The sequence below is a fragment of the Sceloporus occidentalis genome, unplaced genomic scaffold (genome assembly GCF_023333645.1).
Source record: "Sceloporus occidentalis isolate IW3139 unplaced genomic scaffold, rSceOcc1.0.p SCAF_6, whole genome shotgun sequence".
In the NCBI taxonomy this organism is placed as follows: domain Eukaryota; kingdom Metazoa; phylum Chordata; class Lepidosauria; order Squamata; family Phrynosomatidae; genus Sceloporus; species Sceloporus occidentalis.
Genome location: NW_028316986.1, coordinates 86,431,064 through 86,444,910, shown reverse-complemented (window position 1 = coordinate 86,444,910; position 13,847 = coordinate 86,431,064). Strand labels below are relative to the sequence as shown.

Here is a 13,847-nt window from a genome sequence, read left to right as displayed (position 1 = left end):
CCTGGAAAGCCACATATAAAACACTAAAGAATAGGAAAGGCAAGTTCATCAAAGAGATATTCAGGATTCCAAAGAATCCAAAGGCTGGCTTGCTTTCTTCCCAGTGATTATGTGTTATTGGAAACATGGCAACCTTTTTACTGGAGAATATAAAGCCTTACTGCAGATTGCTTTTCATATTCTGAAATAGCACTGATGCTGTATGATACATCTGTACATTTTACAAGTCTCTTAACACTGTAAGAATTGGCTGAAATCTGAAGTAAATAAAGTGTATACAATTACAATAACAACACACGACACCAGGAAGATGTGGAAAAAAATAACAAGATTGTCATGGAAGACTACAGTCTTCAAAATATTCTTTCTCTGTTCTCAAGGGAGCTTATCGCACACACTTTTGTCTCCGTTCTGGACATGGGCAGGGAACACATGTGGCCATGTGAAAACTGAGTTTATTGCATGCTAAATTGTCAGCAAGGCATCCTCACGCCATCGCTGACCCTAACCCATCCCCGAGCCAGGTGAGGTGTGTGGATTTCATTCTGCCAGAAAGATTCCGGCTGAGCTTAGAAAGCTTTCTGGCTGAGCAAAATTCACGTGCCTCAGCCTGGCTCAGAGAGGGGTTAGGGTCGGCAATGGCATGCGGATGTCTTGCTGACAGTTTAGCATGCGATAAACTCAATTTTTACTCAATCACGTCCATTCCCTGCCCATGCCCAGAACAGAGACAAAAGTGTGTGTGATAAGCTCCAAGGTGGCCAACCTGGAACAAAAGCATTTCAGAGACAGATTCTAGTATGGAAACAGCTGGACAAGAATTCAGCTTGGGGCTTCTGTGGCTTGAATTGGGACAAAGGGCATTTTGGTTCACTATGGCCTGAATCCTATTTTAGTCTTGATTAGATTAGAGCCTGAATTGGTTTTCAATTTGCAGAATATATGAAGTGATATTAATGATGAACATGTTATATTAGTGTAGTGATAGGCAAACATTTTAGAGACCAAGTGCCCAAACTCAGTGGCATTCCTATACTGGTGGGACTTCTGGGGGACGGGACTTTCACCTTCTGGGGAGGGGGGACTCCTAGGAGCAGGACATCTGAGGGAAAACTCAAGGCACACTCTGTCAGCCTCGGGCTAGCAATAGCAAATCCCCCTCTGACAAAACTTGCCAAGAAAACTCCATGATAGTTTCATCTTAGGATCACCATAAATCAGAAATGACTTAAAAGCACCACACACACAAGTCACATTGTCTCAGCCTCAGAGGATGGCAGTGGAAATCCCCTTGGACAAAGCTTGCCCCATGATAGTTTGACCTTAGGGTTGACAGGAACCAATGCTCGGGAGGGAAGGAGGGTGCTCTGGGCCCATAAATTGGAAATTACTTGGAGGCATACAACAGCAAACATAATAAAGCACAGAAGGCAGAGTGCAATAACAAGAACAAAGGCCCCATTCCCACTGGGCCATTTAACGTGGGTGGAACTGGGTAGATCCGGATGTCCCTCCCCCGAATCTCTCCGTGAGCGAGTGCCGACTACGATTGAGGGGCATTTTAACCCAAATGCCTTATCGGGTTTAACTTGAGGGCTCCTGCTGTCAATCAAGCAATTGTCATAGGTGACGTTTGCAGGGGCATCGGAAGTGTGCTTCCCCCCTCCTTTTTTTTAAAGAGCCATGCACAAAATGCCCCAAAGTGCGCACATTTTGTCAAATAAACCTCTTTATGTGTGTGTGGGGGGGGTGCGGGTTATGATCTCCCCTGGCCCCATTTTCAACCCCAAAATGCAAGTTAATGCATCCAGTATCCCCCATTCCTTACCACCCCAGAATGTCTCATACACAGGTAATAATAATAATAATAATAATATCAATAATATTAATTCCCCACCTCGGAATGCCAGAAAAGGATGCATTTTTTTTGCTCTCCCTAGGCTACCCCTGACTTCCTAGCAAAAGCTGTATCAATTTGTCAATTTACATAATTGGAAAGAGAAGCATTACATTCAATTGGTAACATTCATCCAGCAGTCATTCCAAAGGAAATAATAGCCTGCCCTAGCAAAAGCTGTATGAATTTGCCAAGTTGCAACATTACATTCGATTGGTAACATTCATTCGCAATCCAGCTGTCATTCCAAAGGAAAGAATATGTGCATAGAATTGACAGAGAAAAATAATTTTTAAAAAATACACATCAAAGGGAAAAGGTCCCTGATGGATAGGAGAGGCTTGTCTTGCTCTGCCCCCCCCACCTACCCTGAAATGACCCTTGCTCCTGCTCACCATCTCTCTCTCTCTCTCTCTCTCTCTATATATATATATATATATATATATATATATATATATATATATTGCCAAGAACATGCACATTTTTTGCCAAAAATAATTTTTAAAAATGAAAAAGGGGGGGAAGGTGCCTGATGGGAGCTCCGTTCGTGCCCTGGCTTTGACCTGAACTGAACTGACCCTTTCCCTTCTTTGCCATTGCCTTCCACTGAGGCTGAGAGAGAGTGACCTATCAGTTCCAACTGACCCGTGGAATCAATTGGGAATAAAAGGGAAATGCAGAGCAGGCATTCTGAATGTAGCATCCGCATATAACACTAATAATAATAATAATAATAATAATAATCCAAAAGCAAGAGGAAATAAAGCACAAGCAAGCACACAGACATGTCACCCAAAAAATCATGCACATATATTATCAGAAATAGAAGAGGCTGCTTCTGCTGCAGCTGGATTTCCCTACGTCCCCCAGCTTGGCCCCACGGCCCTATTTCCCTGGGCAATCCTCCTCCTCCTCTTTTCTTCCGACCTTCCCCTCCCAAGCTGCCCTGGCTCCTTCATCCTCCTCTTCCTGCTCCATTAGAGAATGCCCTCCATGGCTCCCTTCTTCCCAGGGCTCCCTCCTCCTCCTCCTCCTCCTCCTCCGCCTCCTCCTCCATCACTTTCTCCACTCCCCCCCCCCTTACAGCCCTTTGCAGCCCAAAAGTCACCCTGATTTCCCCTTTTGCCTCCTCTCAGCCTCCAGTCCTTTGGCTCTTTCCTCCTCCTCCTCCTCTTCCTCCCCCTCCCCTCAGATGAGAGGAGGGAATGCTCTGACCTCTGCCTGCCCTCTGACCCTAATCCCTCCCTTAATTTGCCCCAAACATGATCGAGAGCAAGTTCAGATTTCGCAGAACCCGGGTCTTTTGAGAAAAGATGGATTTTAGCCTGATTCTGGATACTCTGGGGTAAGGGGCATTTCCTTGTGCAGACCTCGACATGGATTGTGAAGGAATCGGGCCCAATATGAACTTCACATGGAAGAATCGATTTCAAAACCGGGGTAAATGGTAGTCTGAATGGGCCCAAAGAGAGCCAGCAGCTTGAGCATGTAACTCTGGAGGGCTTGAATCCCAATTTGGCCATGAAACGCACTGGGAGAGCTTCGGCAAGTCACACTATCTCAGCCTCAGAGGAAGGCATTGGCAAACCTCCTCTGAAGAAATCTTGTCAAGAAAACCCTATGGATTGCCTCATTACAACTCACAAAACTACAGTTCTCAGAATCCCATAGCATAGCAAGATGTATGCCTTCTGGCTGGAAGGAACAAAGCTTCCAGCCAGAAGAGGCAGACTTCTGCCCATAAGTGCCACATATTGCCCCTCCTTGTGATGGCTCGGTACTCTACGAGAGAAACCAAGCTGCAACAAGGAGCTGAGCCAAGCTAAGCATGCACACCCACCCCCTGTACCTACTTGCTGTGGTTATCACATGCCCTCAGAGACAGCTTCATGTTCCAGAGAGGGCATGCATGCCACAGGTTTGCCACCACGGTATTAGTGCAATGTGCAATGCAAAGGTCACAAAGAATGTGCAAGTTTTTTGAAACTCCAGTTCTCTTCATTGTGCCTTATGGAGAGATCTGGACATCTCTGGTTCGGCACATTAGATTAGTTCTTTGTTTAAAAATAAAAACTTTATAAAATAATTATAATCCAAAACCCAAGTTCTCTTTACATATAAATGTGTTCAACTTTGAGATCCTCCTAGAAAGTCAGAAAGATGATTCTGTATATTTACAGTCTTCTGGTCTGGTAAACATGGTCTGTTCACACAGTTGTTAGGGAAAATCTAGTTGAGCTTTAAATGGAAACATCTTTGTCCTTTTTTCTTTTCTTTTCTTTTCTTTTTTCTTTTGCTTCAGGTTATTTCCATAGTAAAAAGTCCTGGTGAATGTCTTAAGCATTCACTTCTTACTTTCTAGATTTAAAAGCAACACAGCACTGTGATAATTCAGTCCTATTCACCCAAAAATTCTGCCAGGAGATCTTAGCTGATAATTTCTAACATCATAATTCTGTTCTTTGCGCTTACAATGATTTTACTACTAAAAATAATAGATTGGTCCCCCCCCCCCCCCTAGCAAAGCATTTATTTGGTTGGTTGGGGCTGGTGCTTCACAAACAAAATATAAGAACGCCTAATCCTGACTGTGGTGATACTTCAGTGTAAAAATGAACAACGACTAATCTCTGAGGAGAATTTTCATTGACTGTTTTATGCACCAACCAGTTCAAGCCTTAGGCTGAGGTCTTTCCTAAACTAAAAAAAATTAAAAAATCAGCAAATGAAGGCATAAAGAAAGCTGATAGGACTAGAGATAAAATACTCTCTTTGTCTCCTGGCATCAGTGGACAAAATTCAACTGTTGAATAATTTGTGAGAATACAATCCTGTCTTTCATTCTAATAGAAAAGATTTCAGAAGGCCTGTGCACTATTTCTAGTCTAGAGTATGAAAGCTTCACATTCTTCCTGAGTATGGTGCTACTATATAGATGAAATCAAGGGAGAAACCAAAAATACAAACTTCGGCAAAGGTTTAGGTTTGAATACCTTACACAGTTTATAGAGGTTCATCCAAGATAAATAAATAGAAATGTAGCAATATTTGGAGTATGAATAGTACAAAGAAGAAGAAAGCTATTTCTTACCACTTGGAATGTCAGCAGAATCTTATTTTGAATATGCTCTTTTCAGTTAATGTATTCGTATAATATGTGTCAGATAAATTATAATGACATAAACTGTAGCCACAGAATTTAAATGTGGCCCCAGAGAGTCACAGTTGAAAAAGAGGTTATTATTGTAAGAGTTTTGAAACTTATAAAACTTTGAATCTAAAGCTGATGAAGGAAACTGATGTATAGTTAGACATTCAAAGGAAATGTCAATTTTTTTTTCTTGCTTGCTTCTGATTAATAATTTTTTAAATGTTTTTTCTTTTGTTGGTGTTTGAGAAATGTACCCTGACATTTTTATGTCTGGGTTTGTTTGTTTGTTTGTTTGTTTTAATTTATCTATTGAATTCATTGTGTATTTGCTACTCTTCTGCATGGTTTTTTAGACGTATTCATCTAAATCCAGCAGGCTCACTCCACTACCAGAACTATCTCTGTCCCCAAAGTTGAGAGGGAATGATTTCCCCTTTGCTTCTGCAGCTCCCTCTGCACAGTCTAACATGCCGTCTAACATAATACCATAACATGCAGCATTGGGAAATCTTATAGTGACATTTTTCAGGGCCACTGGGGAAAAACAGTGACCATTACCATCTTGGATTTAGTCTCCAGCTAGCACACCATTGCTATTGTCTAGATTGTCATTCTGTGAGAGACCTGGGGCCTGTGGATCTTTCCTAAAGGGCCAGTACAGATTACAAGAAAGTGGTGGCCAGAGGCCACCCCTTTTTCCTCCAGATTGTTGCCGCAGCAACCACACTGCCGTGACAATGTTCTGCCCCAAAAAGGAATTCCAAAATGGAGCTTCTTCTGGTGACGTCGCCAAGGTGCCATTAGTACCCTGTGGTGCATCTATGATGCAAACCCGGCGCCACAACGTGAGGATGCTGTGCCAGGATGCTGTGCCACACTTGCATCATCATGGTGGCCCCCATGTGGATGGGAGACCATCATGAAGGTGGTATCTGTACAGACTAGGGTTCTGGAGTGTGCGGTTGCTGCGCACTCCAGTACTCTAGAATCGGTGCCAGCACGCTGCTTCCCGTATGTACCAGGCCAAAATGTTATATGTAAGAAGTAGCTTCCTTGGTTTTGGTGGTTCTGAGTTTCATCCCAAAATAATTAACCTGTTAGAAAGGTTTCCAGTGCACAAGTTTCTCTCCTGTCCCTGAACATTGTGTGTATGCGCACAGGCCTTTGAAACAGTATTAGCATTCACATAAACTTGGTTGTTTCACGAACCTTTAAGGTTTCTTTTTACACTACCAGGAGTTCCTGACACCACTGCTTATTATTTCTTTCTGCCTTTACATGTCATGTGGGGTTTTTTAATGGACACTATGTACTCCTCTTCATCTCTGCTTGAGGAACCACTTACCTGCATTACAAAATGAGTATAACCATTGAAACTATCTCAGCACAGGAAAGCTATCTGTTTGTCACATTGGGACATGGGATTACATCATTGCCATTGACTGTGGTTTGTAGGGAAATTGTTGTAAAAATAAAATAGAACAGGGGCACATGTTTTTTAGAAAATATAAAATGCAGAATGGCCATTGCCTTTTCTGAAATCAGAATATTATCACATAGCACTCTCCAATTTCTCTCCCACGTGCTGTTCTAAAAAAGGAGACTAGGAGAATTGAGGTTTGCCATGGCCCATATAACTGCTTTTTTTATTCTCTGTTTATGTCTTACATAGGAAAAAGAAACATTTCTTTGTCCTGTAGTCAGTCCAGGCCACATACATCATGGTGGTTTGGCTCCTTCTCCTGTTTGTCTGCAGGTGTGCCCTCCACTGTCCTTATTCATCCACTTGTTAAGAGTCCTAAATTTAGAAATGCTTTTGGCCTGTGGCTTTGGCATTTAGACTGCACAACATTTATCACTACTTAAATAAATCCCAAAAGTGCAAGTGGTAACGAATGGACTTCCTAATAGCTCAAATAATCCTGTACAAGGTATTTGCCGTAGTTCCCTTTTAAACTTAGAAGTGTTTTTTGATATTCCTCAACTGTCTTCATTAGGATAAATATTTAAAACCATGCTTCTCTTCAGAGCTATGACAGTGTGTGCTTTTCCTAGACTGAATGGCAGAAGTGCAGAGAGGCCATCTGGCTGGGATATTTACAAGAAAGAGTAAATGTTTATTTGTCTTTAGAGATGGCTATGTATTAACTGATCAATATATGTCAGAGTACATTAAATGCATGTGTCATTTCAGAAGCATATGGTCCAATAACAGACTTTCCAGTCTTGAGAACTTCAGAAGTTTTAGATTCAACTTCCATCAGCCCCCGTCAGAATGCTCAGTGACTAGGAATTCTGTGGGTCATTTCCACATCTCTTCAGGGCACCAAGTTGGGATAGGCAGTAATAGGGAAATGGTGGCTCACACCAGCAGAATTATTTGGGAAATGTCTACATGGGCCAAATGAAAAGGAGCACTGGTGGTGCAGTGGTTAAATACCTGTACTGCAGCTACTCACTCAAAACCACAAGTTTGCGAGTTCAAGACCAGCTAAAGGGCTCAAGCTTGACTCAGCCTTGCATCCTTCCGAGGTCGCTAAAATGAGTACCCAGATTGTTGGGGCAAATTAGCTTACAGTTGTAAACCACTTAGACACTGCTTAGGTGGTAGGAAGCGGTATATAAATGAAGCTTGTTTGTTTTGTTTGAAATGCCCCCACACACACACACACACAGACACACATCACCCCTTTCTTCATGACACAGGCACAAAGGCTCAGTTTACCTGCAGACTGTCTTCACATGGAAAGAACAATGCCAAAGTGAATCTAGGCCATCCCTGCATTAAAGTGATATTAAAAATCTCACCATTTGCTGTGGATCTTCTAAGAAAATCTGGAGAACTCCACTGCGATGCTGGGCAGCTGCTTAAACAGTATCCCACTGTGCTGCATGCTGACATGGGTTACTCCCTCTGAGATCACAGTGAGGTGCCCAGCCATGTGACAGTCTCCAAGGAAGCATCTCACACCAGTGGCAGTGCCAGATGACACAGCAGAGCACCTAGATAATGGAATTCAGAGCAGCTTTGGGGCCAGAATACTTTGGACTTGTCCTTGGTCCAAGGATGTTCTCAACATACAATGCAACAGCTATGTGATTATGCAATAATGCTTCTGTTCAAACTGCTTCTGACATAATGGTCACAGCCTACCTTGAGCAGCTCTGGTCTTCTATTTTGCATCTTTGCAAGAAGTAGTTGCCACTAGCAGAGTGTTCCAGAAAAGCAGATTCTGAAGGAGAAAGCTCTGTTTCACATATATGAGCTGATGGGGTGGGGGTGGGGGGATAATGCAGAAAGTTTGTTCATACAATGATTCCCCAAGTTGTGACCTCCTCCCTGGTTGCTGATAATTGCTCTGCTGAATGGAAGGACATTTGCTGCTGTTGCTCTCCTTTCATGCTGCCATTGGATTGCATTCACCATGGGAGTTTGTTTCTGGAGAAATGGCAGGAGAAAATTATAATAAGAATTGTGTCTGGAAATGAAAATTCAAGAGGACTGTTGACATTGGCTTTGATCAGTGATAGCAAAGATTAATCACTTGAATTTTTATTTTTAAAAAAAACATTTTTATTTTACTTTTAGTATTTATTTTAGATAGATTCTTTTCTACAATGTAGGCCTAAACTTAACTGCTACTCCCAACCAGCAATGGAATTTACACAAGCATCAACTTACCATTAATCAGTTGCTTCTATGGTTCTTCTGTACCTGGGACAAGCAACTTGTATGTTCTTGTAATAAAATTTTAAAAGGAATTTCCTAATTTGGTATTGATAGGTTTTAGCATTTAAAAAGATAGACTTTCCTGAAAACATTAAGATAACTGATAGAAATTAAAAGTGCTGCCCCTGCCCTTTTTAGTAACCAGAGTGCTGGTCTAGCTGGTCCCAATCCATAATAGGGATTGGCATGTTAACATCTGTCAGTTACCTAGGCCAGGGCTAAAATATTGTCTCTTGCTCAATATCAGCAGGACTGGTGCTGCATGTCTTCATTTATGGTAGTGATTTGAGTAGGTGAAGGCAGAGAAAACAGCAATGGGATCACCACCAACTATTTATCCTGTGGCCCTTCTTTTTCCCTTTTGGCATGTGCCACTCTTCCACACATTTTAATTTACTATGTATGTATGCCTAGAGTAGCCATGCTATTGAGGATGCAGCTGTGCTGGGCAGGACACGTTTCTAGGATGAAGGATCATCACCTCCCCAAAATAGTATTCTACGGTGAACTCACCATGAGTCAGCAAAAGAGGGGCACCCCAAAGAAGAGGTACAAGGATTCCCTGAAACAACATCTCAAGCTCAGCCAAACTGATCACCAACAATGGTCTGCCCTGGCCTCGCACCGGGAGGCATGGAGACGCACTATCCATGATGCTGCAGCCTTTTTTGAAAACTCACGCCAAACGAGTCTCGAAGAGAAATGACAATGCAGAAAGAATCACAACCCGGAAACATCACCCAAGGAGACTTTCTGCTGTGCTTTCTGCAACCAGACTTGTTTATCTTGGATTGGCCTTTTTAGTCATCAATGCACTTGTAGAAAGCACGGGATGAGTCCTTCCTGAATCTTCGTTCACAAAGAAAAGCCAGAGAGAGAGATGCCTAGAGTAACAAAATGTCCATACACAATTCAAGGCATAATTTCATGCAGTAGAAGTGTGTGTGTGTGTGTGTGTGTGTGTGTGTGTGTGTGTGTGTGTGTAATTATTTACAGAATTGGACCTTAACATTTAAGGGATTCCATCCCTTGGAAAATCTGGCCTAATATTAACCAGTGGTGATGGAAAAAGAAACGGGCGGGGGGAAGAGTTGAAAGTTAGGCTCTGAAGTCTATAACCATATGGCTTTTTGACCATGAATGTAATTAATTTGTTTGTTCACATTTGTTCATAATGTATTTCTGTCTTGCAATAACTTGCTTGTATATATTTAGTACTCACAGTTCTATGTTTTTCTGAGCAAATGAAACAAAATATTTCTCTATTAGGGCAGTAAGCTAAGTGGCAGCCAGAAACAGTTTTTTTTAAAAAAAAATTAATGAGATAAGGATATCATTTTTATGTAACAAAAATTAAAAGCAAATGTAATGTGTAATATAAAGGAAATAAAGGAGAATCCATTCTGTGAAAATTTAGATTATGTATGGAAATTTTTCAGTAGTAATCTCTTTTGAAACAGAGTATTTGTGCTAAAAATTAATATCAAAAATTCCAAAGAAATGGAAATGTTTTGTCAAAAAGAGACAGTACTCATTTAGCCCATGTATTTGTGTCCTTTTGGTAACTATTCAACATTGCTGTGTAGCCCATTCCTGGTGCCTTTCAGGTGTTTTGAATGACACTCCTGTCACACCCAGACATGATGAATGGTTGAATTTGATTGGATTGTAGAATGCCTGCAGAGCATCAGCTTGGTAGAGGCTGGTCTGTTTTGTTACAGAACAAAGCATCCATATTAGATGAATACTCCACTACATGTAGCTACCTTTGAAGACATTTCACAGACTATAATTGCTTCAAAACAAAACTGCCATGTTATTAACTGGGCACTGAAGGCAGAACATATGAACAATTATGCCATTTGTTGGTTGCCAGCAGTTTCTGGGTCCAATTTAAAGTACTCTTTTGGGTCTTTAAAAATTCAAACAAAGGTGGATAAAATTTGTTACAGTAAGCACTTAGCAAACATGTTTTTCCCCCTTGAAATGTATGAAAGACAAAAATTATTAACAGTGTAATCTTATATATTATCTACTCTGAGATAAGTTTCACTGAATCAATGGGAGTTATTCACAAAGATGTTTGTGTAGTATGGCAGTGTTAAATTATTTTAAATACAGTTTTTGTTGCCATTTTAAGTAGAGTTTTAAGCCACCTTTTAAATTTAAGTCTGGATTTTGGATTTTATTGTTCACATGCAGTCTAGAGAGTGTGCAGAATCCAAGAAGCACTCCCATGTCACTGTGAAACCATACAAAACATAGGGTTGCCAGTCTGGATCCAGGACAGGGCTCTTGTAGTTTGATTCTTTGACAGTTCTTGGAGCAGGCAAACTACCATAAAGCTTGGTCAAGCAAGAAAAAGATATTTATCCTCCATCACAGGATGTCTTGTTCCAGAACAGGGTATAGTTCCAGGCCTCTCCAAGGGTCCTTTTGGTGCCAGACACTGACACACATTACTGCTATAGCATACACTTTATCGGTGGTAAATGATGCAACAGATACACAGCAGAGAAGCATTCCAACCCTTTCACTGACTCCAGTATCCCCTCACAGCCAATGGTACATTGGACCCACAAACAGGCGTATTCCATCCCTTGTGGTCAAATTTACATGTCCATTGCTGGAATTAATGGGAGACCTTGGGCTGAGGTGCTTCCCTCGTACTCTGAAGACAAGGCCAATGGAAGATAGGTTCTCAAGGGTTTTATGTAGTGCAGAAGCAAATTATGAGAATCACTGTGCACAAATGTGTCCCATCTCCACTTCTCCCCAAAGCTATGAAATTGTACAGCAAGGTTAACAATAGATTTTTTTTAATTACTCCTCCAATTTGTTCTCAGCCTTCATATCTTTTCCTAGTTTCAAACTGCAAAGCAAATTAAGAAAGTACATATTCAACACGGTCATTAATGTGAGTTAGCTCTTTCTTGCCACTGGACAGCTGTTAACACTTGGCCATGATCCTAACAAGGACTAAAAAAGCTCCCTACAGAGAACAAGGTACTACAGCATTTTATCATGCAGGATGAAGGTATCTCTCTTCCTTCACCTTCCAGACCTTTCAGCCACAGCCATCCCCTTCCAACATGGCTTTTAGCTCACTAGTGGAGATCAGGGAGGGGGATGTTGGAATGGCCACCTCTGTTCCTATTACCAGTCTAGTATGTTGGGAATGGATGGCTGTGTCTGAAAGTTGTATTTTGAAAGGTGAAGGAGGACGGGTACTTTCGTCCTGTTTGACAGAGCTTGAATGAATGAATAAGTTTATTACGGTCAAAGACCAGTATCAACAGAGCTTTATATTACCTTGTTCTGTTCCAAGATTATTACAGATTAAGCCTGTCTTGAATCCAATCTGGCAACCCTAGTGAAAGGACCAAATACTGCTGTAGTGTTAGACCTAGCAGTCATCCATGCAACTGTGAACATGCATCCTCCTTCCCCCCCCCCCCCCATTTATTTTAGGTCTTAAATATCTGCTGTGCTGATTTTCTCTCTTGTGTGTCTCTCCCTGTTTGTTTATTTCATAGTTTCCAGATGCTCTGACTGTCGCATGGTACTCTCCAACCCCACAGGAATTTTTACCTCTCCCTGTTTTCCTAATGACTATCCCAACAGTCAAGCATGCAAGTGGATCATCAGGGCTCCTTCTGGATTCATAATTCAAATAACATTTGTTGATTTTGAGATTGAAGAAGCTCCCAACTGCATTTATGATTTCCTAAGATTGCACACTGGAGACAAAGAAGTTACCTTGTGTGGTATAACTGCTAGAGGTTTATCGTTTAATTCATCTGGAAATGAAATGATTGTATCTTTTACAAGTGACTTTAGCATCCAGAAGAGAGGCTTCAATGCCAGTTATACCCGAGGTAGGTGTACATAATGTTAATCTTTCTTGATATGCCTTCAGGATGCATGTTAAAAATGTTTCTTCGGAGTTGAGACTAGAAGATTTGTGCCTGTACTGACAAAAACTGAGGTCACATATGTAGTTAGTTATAGAAACTGAAGTATTCCAACCAGTTGCATAGATTTTTTCTTACTATTTTAGTAGAGCTACTCTGCTGTGAGTAAGAGGACAAACTGGTGTAACCAGGCAGACTGGGTTTCTGGTTCAAATCTCAACTCATGAACTCATTGTGGGAAACTTAGACAAGCAGTTACTAGCTTTCTCCCATTCCCACAGTAAGTGGATAAAAACACTGATTTACATTGCAGTGTTGTTGTAAGAATTACAGCTAGGGTGGATGACCAGAAGTCTGCTTGCTCAAGCAGTAAATCCGGTTTCTGTGAGCAATCCAACATTGATAATGCCCAAGGGAAAGTAAGTTGATTGATGTTCAAAAGAATTCTTGAAGGCCCCATCAACCTCTCCTTTCCTCAGTAAAACTACACCTATCTGGTCTCCCAAGTACATTTATCCCTTTGTGAGCCCAGATGAGGTAGTGAATGTCTGTGCAAACAGAATCAAGGCAAGTGGACAACCTGTGGTTGGATGTTCTGTCTGCTGGGTGTGTTGTTTGCCTATGTCAGACTTCCCATTTGTGCAAACATGTAGGATGACATCATGTTAGCGACTTGTTCATACTCAAGTCTGCCTTACTCCTGTATGTGTCTTTTCTGGTCATTGCAGAGGTTGGCATTGGTCTCCACCCCCTTGACTCACTTTGCTCTGTGATAGTGCCCCCCCCCCCAGCCATTCTGTTGCTCATTCGGTTGTCTTCAGTCTGCATCTGACTACTGGGACATTGTGAAAGCCTGTCCAATCCCCACTGCTCCCCACCAAGAACAGAATGGAATAGTCATGTATCACAGCAGAAGAGTGAGTCCTGAGCTGGTGAATAGAGAGCCATAGCAGAGTCTTTATGCTACACGTGATCCAGCAGGATTTCAGCCATAACTTGCACATCCCTTTCACCAAAATGGATGCAGCAATCCTGTCCTCCTCCATATACAATAATATGCAAAAAGTTCTTGTGAATGTGTGACCTTTTGTATAAAAGTGTGGAAACTCATGTAGCTTGTTCCCCAATCCATGTGCAGAAAAATAAAATGGCAAA

At 41.6% G+C, this 13,847-nt stretch overlaps 1 protein-coding gene across 1 annotated transcript in view; it reads left to right on the top strand.

The window, feature by feature from the left end:
• The window catches only part of ADGRG6 (adhesion G protein-coupled receptor G6), a 132,176-nt gene that overhangs the window by 37,019 nt on the left and 81,310 nt on the right, over positions 1 to 13,847 (top strand). The window contains exon 3 of the mRNA XM_089528451.1: positions 12,315 to 12,656. Within this exon, the coding sequence (XP_089384577.1) occupies positions 12,315 to 12,656 (342 nt within the window). The remainder of the gene's footprint in view (positions 1 to 12,314; positions 12,657 to 13,847) is intronic.